Genomic DNA, 9550 nt, shown 5'->3' on the forward strand with positions numbered 1-9550 from the left:
CGTGCCGTCCTTCGCTCACAGCGGCTTCTCCCGCAGCGAGGATCTGTCGGCCCTGCGCACGCAGAACAGCCTGGTGCAGCCCAACATTGTGCACTCGCACAGCTACAGCGACGACTTCACGCGCCACAACCAGGCCGACTACGCCCGCAGACAGCTCTCGCTGCAGGTGCAGGTGATCTGACGCACTCGCATCTCACCACAGAACACAGGAATAGTGCTGTTTCATTAAGTGAATACAATCATATCAGTTAATAAATGTGACCCGTGCTGGCAAACTGAGTCGAAATGAGCAAATTTTCAAAAATGTGTTATTTTTTTCAATACCTTCAAACTGATATATGCAATCACCAGAGTCACCAGAGTTGATTTAGAGAAAGATCAAGTTAAAGTTTACTGAAGATTACAAAGCAACATCACCAAGCAGCGTGGCATATTTTCCTCCTATTCTTTTCTTAATATAATTACTATATGTGACCCTGGAGCACAAAACCAGTCATAAGGGTTTTATTTTTTGTTTTATTGAAATTTATACATCATATGAAAGCTTAATAAATAATTCCATTGATGTATGGTTTGTTATGACAGGACACCATTCAAATGAACAGACACACACGGGAATTGCAACCGGTACATCTCTATAATTTATGCGGTTCCCATGGTCATGCTGCAAAATCTGGAAATATTAGGGCATTTTTACTCTAACCTCTACTTTAAAAAGTCATAAAGGTAGTGAAACCCTTTAAAAAAATAATATTAACATTTAATTTTTAAAATATCAATATGATTATATAGATTAAGTACTATAACAAAACCTCATATTGATACATATTTATTGTAAATATTGTAATTATAATAATTAGTGCCGTCAATCGATTAAAACAAATTAACTAATCGCACATTTTTCTAAAATTAATCGTGATTAATCCCACCTAACTTTAAAGTTTTTAAATATACTTTTATATTGCAATAATTTCACATTCAATCTTCAAATGTACAATTTACAAACATAAAGACAGTATATTTTTAATATTTATTATGATTGAATGCCAGCATCACTGATATCAATACTACCGATGTCTCTATAAAATAGTTTTCCCCTGAATATTTAACCATTGACTGTAGCCATTCAGCATTACAGTATAATTGAGATTGATCAATTTGAACATTTATTAGACTTAACTTCTAGTTTAAGTGAACTTAAAACAATCTTCACAAGAACCCATTATAATAAATGACATATTTAGCCACCTGTGCCCTTCAGCAGAAATATACAGAAAATGAATACTTACCAAACACTAAATTCTAAATTAAATATAGATGAACCCCTTAAAACTATACAAGTTATTGATTTCCTCTTTTTGTTTTAGTTCTTGGATGAATAGGCATCACAGCAGCTGGTTATTATCTTATATACCTGCTATTGCTTTAAAAGCTGCTGCTGAATGGGACGCGGATCTGACATTTTCTCACAAATCTCTTTACCTTTTCTGACCCACTTCAGGTCTTAAAGTCTCTATTAATGAGCGGACGAGTTGAATCGTGTGTTTTAGATGAGGGAGACAGTGCTGGGGTGCCTCAGGACCGTTTTAAAACCATTTCAGATGTGACGCATATATAACATATTGCATGCATGCACACAGTTTAAGGCAGCTTTAATCGTCTTTTTGGTAACTTCATGCTTAACTGACGGCATAACTATGACATTGCATGCACGTAGTTTCTTTCGCTGTTGGATATGAAATGACAGGCTACAGTATCGTTCCCGCGCTCGTTTGACTCGGAGGCGACGTATAGAGCGCGTCTGGAACGTCTCCCGCTTGATGAAGTGCCAGAGGCAGCAGTTGTGAGTGGGGTAGCCAACCCTAGCCCCGTCCCTGCGTTAATTGCGTTAAATATTTTAAACGCGTTAATCTGAAAAAATTAATCACCTGCGTTAACACGCTAATTTTGACACCACTAATAATAATTTATTAGTATATTAACGAATGTTTGTCATGAATACTGTAATGTTTATTATAAATATTTATTATAAATTTAAAATATTAATATATTTCTTCAGGATTTAATTGGATTAAAATGATAAAATTATTGTTCCATTGGATTCTTAATCTTAATAATAATATTATTATTTAATCTTATTTTTTAATTATTAATGAGGAAGGTCTTAGAACCTTCAGTGATCAGCAGGTGGGAACTCTGCATCAATTATATTTGAGTATTATTGAGTATTATTATAGTTTTTATTAATATAATGATAATTGTTGTTTTTTATTTATATTTTCTTTTTCATTTTAATGTTTTATTACAGTTTTAGTCATTTTGTTATGTGTTTTATCATTTTTATTTTTTTTAGATATGTCTGTACATTTCTATTACGTTTTATTTCCATTTTAGTTATTTTAGTAAATCAAGTTCAACTAAACAATGAGAAATGTTGGCAACTAGCTGAAATAAAATGCATTTTTGTTATAATATCTTATCTTTTATTTCCACTAATGTCACTGTATTTCTAGTAGCAAAAATTATTTGTAAAGGTTGGAGTTGAGTTAACTCTACCAGTGCTGATAGTCTGTCTCTGTGTGTGTGTGTGTGTGTCTGTGTGTGTGTGTGTGTGTGTGTGTGTGTGTGTCTGTGTGTTTTCAGGAGAATCTCCAGCAGCAGGTTCTGATGGGCATCGCCCCACAGACGTCCACAGGCACGGGGACGCCCGCTTCTCTGGCCACGCCCCCCACCACCATCCATCCTGTCCGTCAAGCCTCTATGGCCCCGCCTCCTCCTCAGCGCATGAAGCCTCAGCCCTCCCACCAGCTGTCCGTCAGCTCGGCCGCTAACTCCACGCCACCCAAGACCCGCCCCCAGAGCGGGAACCTCCTCCAGTCGCCCGACTCCAGCTTCGGGGGGAGGCAGTTGCCCAGGCAACAGCTGTCTGTGAAGGATAGCCCCGCCCCCGGCCTGCCGCATCAGTCCAGCACGGCCTCGGAGAGTCCCGCCCCTCAGGGCGGAGCCAATGAGAGCACAGAAAACACACCGAGCAACCAACCAGCAAAACCTGCACAGCAGAGCAACCAACAGCACCTGCTCAAGCCAACCATGAACAAACAGGTAAACACATATGCACACTTATTCACTCACACACACATACACTCTCTCACGCACACGCACACACACACACACACTCTAATGCACACACACACAGTCTGTTGTCACACATTACATTTGTCGTTCAGCAGATGCTTTTATCCGCAGCACCGGTGTGTGTGCGCAGGTTTGAGTCTCGTCTGGGGTTTTATTCATCTGGGGGTAATTGAAATTAAATGCAAAATGGGCATAAATGACGTCCGCAAGTCCTTTTGTGGGTCACTTCCTAAACTACTCGTTTATAGCAGATCTGCACCATTCAGAACTGAACTGACAGAGCATTAAAAAATTATAATTTGAATGTAAGGAAATAAAAGTAAAATGGTTTGAAAATCTAAGACAGCCAATGAAATGCAGTTGTCTATATTTTTGTCATCAAGTACAGAAACTTTTGTAGATCAGAGTGAAAGAGCATTTCCCAGAATGCATCACCTGTTTTGAATTTATTTTAATTGTTATTCAGTAAATATGCACTACCGGTCAAAATGTACATATTTTGATTTTTTTTTAATTCTCTCCTGCTCACCAAGGCTTTATTTGTTTGATCAGAAATTAATATTATCAATGTTGAAAAAACCCCCAATATTTTTGTGGAAACCGTGAAGCATTGTAATTTTCAGGATTCACAGATGAATAGAAATGTCTTCAATTTAACGCATCCTTGCTAAAAACATATCTTTCTTCTTTCATTGTACTGACAGTAGTGTGTCTGCATAGTCTCAGATTCTGCTGTAATCCGTGGATGTATTCTCATGTCGTCTGTATGTCAGATGAGCGTCATGTTTTCTCTGTGTTCGTGTGTTTCAGGGCTCAAAGTCTCCGTCCACTCTCAATACTCCCTCAGCTGCGTCCGAGCGTACGGTGGCCTGGGTGTCCAACATGCCGCACCTGTCTGCAGACATCGAGAGTCTGCGTGTGGACCGCGAGGAATTCAAACTGAAGGAGCACTCTAAGAGCATGGATGAGTCCCGTCTGGACCGGGTCAGTACTGACGCTACTGTAACTCATGTTAAACAAACATGACACAATAATAAACACATTGATGTTTAATGAAATTAATTAAAGGTCTGTAAAATTATTATATAAAAAAAAAATATGTATAATAATTAAAAGTCCAGCTCATATTTCACTTCAAAATCAGCTTTTTTATTATTATTAATACACACATTACAAATTAATAAATAAATATAAAAAATCCTTTATGCAAAAATATTTATTTTGCATCAAGAAAATGTGTTGGACCAAGAGGGGGGGTTTTCAGTTTTTTTTTTTTGCATTGTGAAATTATTTTCTTGATAATTAAACACAGTAATTTTTATTTAAGAAAATAAATTAGTATTTTTATGCAAAATACTTAAAATTATGTTTTGCATAAAATATTAAGACATTTTGCATTGTGACATTTTCTTGATAATTAAAGGCTTTGTAATGTGAATAATGTATCAGAATTATTCAGCATCACAGTAATAAGACTTAAGGATTAAATATGTTAAACTATCAGTAAAATTAATGTCAGTGCAACAAAAAATTATAATAACTGTATTTAAATGAAATGTTTTGAATGATTAACATATTTAAAAATAAATAAATTTCTATATGCAAAATATTTTAAATTATATTTTCCATAAAGAAAATGAAGACTATTTATTGGACCAAAAGATTTGGTTTTGCATTTGACGTAGTAATAAAAACAGTCCTAAATCAGCATAAATGGCCTTAATAATTTATCATAATTATTCAACATTACAGTAATGAAAGTTTACTATTAAATATGTTTAAATATTAGTAAAATAATAATGAATACATTTTAAAGTATTTTTATGTAAAATATTTACAATTATATTTTGCATAAAGAAACCCAAAATCGTAATGGCTTTATTTTGTTAAAGTCTGTATAAAGTCAATTCTGAGAATTGTTTGTAAACATATTATAAATGTTAGAAATAACACATTTTTCTGTGGTGTGACACACTCAGAACACACATTTAATATTGACTTTACACAGACTTTAAATTTCTGATCGTGTTGTTGGCAGTGAGATTTACCCTCATGCTCGTTTTATACTCTGTGCAGGTGCGCGAGTACGAGGAGGAGATCCACTCTCTGAAGGAGCGTCTGATGATGTCCCACCGTAAGCTGGAGGAGTACGAGCGGCGGCTGCATTCGCAGGAGCAGCAGACCAGTAATATCCTGCTGCAGTACCAGAGCCGTCTGGATGACAGCGAGAGACGCCTGCGCCAGCAGCAGATGGAGAAAGACTCGCAGATCAAGGGCATCATCAACAGGTCAGACGCGTGTCATGCACTCGTGACTTTGTCCCTGCGATTACCAGAGCATCCTGGGAATGTGTGTGTGTGTGTTGCAGGTTGATGGTGGTAGAGGATGAGCTGAGGGGAAGTGGAATGCCTGACCTCAAAACCAGAATATTCACTGAACAGGTCTGTCACACGCACATCTGTAACCTTCATGCCACTCCATCAGAGTGACCTGGTGCGTGACATCATCACATCTGTCGTGTGCGTGATAGTGAGTAGAGGAAGTGAGTGGGGCTGTGCGGTGTGAATCATGTGACCCAACACTAAACATTTCTGTGTAGACGACCAAGTACAGCTTGTGTCACAAAAAGACAGTTGCTGCATGTTGTTTACAGTAACTTGACATTATTCTAGAGATTATTCTCGAGTCGATCTGCTGTGCATCACAGGTGTGTGTGTGTGTCATTTGTTCCTCTGTATTTCTGCATACGTCTCATCCAGTCAGAAGCTAGTCTAAATCTGTTTACTAACATCAGTTTGACTGGGATTAATATAACGATGAACATAGCAATAACTTTCCAATAGCTACAGTGATAAATAAACAGATAACTATACTGATAACCATAACAGTAACTTTACTGATAACTATAACAGTAACTATACTAATATTGTATACCAATAACTACAGTGATACAGTAGCAACTATAGTAATAACTAAAACAATAACTATTCCGATAACTATAGTAACAACTTACTAATGACTAGTGATAAATAAACCGATAACTGTAATAATAACTGCACCGATAACACAGCAATTCCATGCAAATGTCAACCTTACCATGAAAAAATTAAGTTTTTACCAAAAGAACAAAACCCTGTTTAAGTTGTGAGTTTAGGTCTGATTTTTACTGCATTAACGTGCTTTAATAGAAATTAAGGAAATCGCTGTGTTTGTCCACCACATATGAGGGTGCACCTGTAGTAAAAATACGTTTTCATTCGACTGTGTTTCATGTTTTCAAATGAGATATCAAAGACTGCCCATTTTGTAATTTATGCCAACAGTACATATTTTGTAGAAAGATGGAGGCCTGTCTGAAAAGTAAATAAACTCACTTTTATTATTTTTGAATTTATAAGGACCTCAGGACGCTTCAGCCCTGTGTCACGTCCGTAACGTTTTAAAGATTAAGTTTATATCATATAGTAATTATTAATGCAATTAACTTGAAACTTTCTGTACAAAGCCAACTTATGGCCACACTAATTATGATCAACAGCTCATCTCCATTATTTGCTCTTATCGACCAATATTGCGTTACGTACGTGACCGTTACGGACGCTTCATATTAAACCATATGCATACTAGCACGCATGTTTAGTTCGTTGCTGATGACTGATAGTCTGTGCATGGCTATACTGCTGTGATCCGTTTCAGGCTTTCCATATCATAACATTTTAGAAATCAATTCATTGTAACATTTCAGAAATTGCATTCTCAACGAGAACATCAAGCGGAGATATATATATACTGCATTTGCTGTGCGGGTCAGAAATGCACAGGCGGACTGAAGGAAAAATCGCCAAAACTATTTTAAATGTCATATAATGTTCATTATCAATATCATTATCTTATTTAAACCTTTTATGTGTTTAAAACAAACTTGTGTCGCTATCTGCGTTGCATTCATGCAGAGAGCAAGATTTTGCGTGTTACGCATGCGGAGAGATGTGACATCATTCTTATTTCTCTAAGTTCGGGTCAGGGTGTTTCAGGATGGGTGCGGTCGTGAATCTCTCCTTAAGAGATGTGAAGGCCTTTGTGGACTCCTCTTTCCACCGTAACTTCGTGGGTTTATTTTTGAGTAGGGAGGTTAAAGGAGCTGAGACAAGACTATAAATACGAATGAAACGTCGATAAAAGTTTGCAAAGCCAAGGAAACGTTGCAAGCCAGTTCGGTCTGGAGTTCATGAGTGAGGCCTTGTTGAAAAATAGCTTTGAGAGATACATCGTTAAATCCACTTTGGGCGGCAAGAGTACGGAACTCAATAGCATAATCAGCAGCAGTGCGGGTACCTTGAGTAGTATGCAGGATCTGCGTCGTTACGCTCTTTCCTCCAGCTGGATATTCAAAAACTTCTCTTAGTTGTTGGATGAAGTAATCGACGGAGGTTCTTAGACGTGGATCAGAGTCCCAGACTGCAGCTGCCCAATCGATCGCTTTACCAGTCAGCAAGGTCATGATAAAAGCACATTTGTCCCCATCAGAAGTAAACTTCTCTTTTTGGTGATTGAGATAAATTTCCACTTGACGAAGAAAGCCTTTGCATTGCTCAGCGGATCCATTAAATTTATCGGGAAGAGCAAAGCTTACCGTTTTCGGTGTGGGTGAGGGAAGTGCTCTGATGTAGTGCGTCAGCTGTATTGACTGACTGTAGGTTAGCGAGTTGTTCCTGGTAGCCCTTTAATAGTTCACTTTGGTAAGCAAATGTCGTCTTCAGATTCGAAACTTCTGCTGGGTTCATTCATATTCTGTAATGATGGCGCTGAGGCAGAGTTAGAATCCACTCGCAGAAGTTTATTAAAAGGGGTTGCAACAAACAGAAACGTGAAGTCAGGTAAGAGGTCTATACCAGTATCACAGTTGAGTCCGTTGATACACACAGGGGCAATCCAGAAGGCGGAAATCAGTAGGCAGGCAAAGAGTTCGTACACAAACATCAGCCCAAACGAGCAAACAAGGCAGAGGGGCAAATCCAGGAAATCAGAGTCGAGGTCAACAGGCAGACTTATACACAGCAAGGCAATGAGAAAGACAATGGTAAACGCTTGGTAAGGCAGGTACACTGGAAATACTTCGCAGTTTGACATGTGCTCAGTTTCTGGCTTATAAAGCAACAAACAGGAAGTGGCAGTAGAGGAAGCAGAGGGAGTGGCAAGCAGTCAGTACTCTGGTGAGAGCTCCCTCTGCTGGTTTGGTGTTACAAGTACAGAAAAACAGCGTAGATCATTTATAAAAACATATATAAAAGAATGCTCATGCGCAAACGTCTACACCAATAAGCTCTGCTGTATTATAAACCAATGAAATTGGGGGTGGGAAATCGTCCAGGGTGCACTCGCTTCCCTAATTAATTTTTTAATCAGATTAGTTGTCCAGTCGGGCAAGTAAAATTCTCTTCTTTCACTTGCCCCTTCAAAAAATCCACTTGTCCCACACAAGCATTAATGTTGAGCGTACGATAATGTCTCTTTAAATGCTCGAGCTCTTTAAAGCAGGATGAATTCTGATTGGCTATCAATTGCTCTGAAAGTGACTCCAGTGATATCGTTCCTCTGTGTCATTATCATCATAGTTGTGAGTGTGGACTTCATTATCAGAGCCATTATTAAAGCTTTACGGTCATTGTTGTAATAATGGTTGTTTGTGTGAATGGGCCTTTTCAGTGAAATGACATGTCATGTTGTGCAGTGTTTTGTTGTGCCGCCCAGCCCCAGCAGTGAACACTGCATGTGTGTGATGAGCTGAAGAATCACAGTAAATGAGGGCCTGTGATTGGCTGACAGTAGCAGCATGTCCTCAGAGGGAGGGCCTGTGATTGGCTGCTGGAGAATGACTTGAATTCCTTCTGTTCTGTCCTCCACGTCTGTTTCCACTCGTCTCATCCACTCATCTTTCCATTTATTCACGTCGCTGACTTTCTTTCTTCAGCTGAACAGCAGGAGATGTTTAGCTGAATGTTCACGCTGCTCTTCTCCATGCGATCACTTTCATATTTTCTATCCACATGAGTTTATTTTTAAATGTATGATGAATATTGACTAAGTTCTTGCTGTTGAGATGAATTTGAGTGTTTTAACGCATCGGGTCACTGATTCTCGGCTTCTGTTTCTCCCTCAGCCGATTTATGGTGCCCACTCTGGAACATGATTGGCCCGTGCAGGACTAGCGGACCTGTGATTGGTTGAACCTCAATCCAGGAGCGTCTGATGATTGGCCGAGAGAGAAGTGAGAGGCGGAGCCTGAGCAGGATGACCAACTGCAACTGGACAAACTATCTCTCTTTCTCTCTCTCTCTCTCTTTCTTTCTTTCTCTTTCTCTTTCTCTCTCTCTCTCTCTCTCTCTCTTTCTTTCTCTTTCTTTCTCTCACTCTC

General features: G+C 38.6%; 1 protein-coding gene across 1 annotated transcript in view; it reads left to right on the top strand.

Moving 5' to 3' along the window:
• The window catches only part of LOC306847565 (ras/Rap GTPase-activating protein SynGAP-like), a gene marked incomplete at both ends in the record, with an annotated part of 77718 nt that extends 68393 nt beyond the window's left edge, over positions 1 to 9325 (top strand). Inside the window, 6 exons of the mRNA XM_079381562.1 lie at positions 1 to 172; positions 2644 to 3102; positions 3946 to 4119; positions 5212 to 5423; positions 5504 to 5576; positions 9296 to 9325. The exon at positions 1 to 172 is cut by the window's left edge and continues 368 nt beyond it. Of these exons, the coding sequence (XP_079237688.1) occupies positions 1 to 172; positions 2644 to 3102; positions 3946 to 4119; positions 5212 to 5423; positions 5504 to 5576; positions 9296 to 9325 (1120 nt within the window). The remainder of the gene's footprint in view (positions 173 to 2643; positions 3103 to 3945; positions 4120 to 5211; positions 5424 to 5503; positions 5577 to 9295) is intronic.
• Between the last annotated feature and the right edge of the window lie 225 nt (positions 9326 to 9550).

Source organism: Barbus barbus (genome assembly GCF_936440315.1).
Source record: "Barbus barbus genome assembly, chromosome: 27".
In the NCBI taxonomy this organism is placed as follows: domain Eukaryota; kingdom Metazoa; phylum Chordata; class Actinopteri; order Cypriniformes; family Cyprinidae; genus Barbus; species Barbus barbus.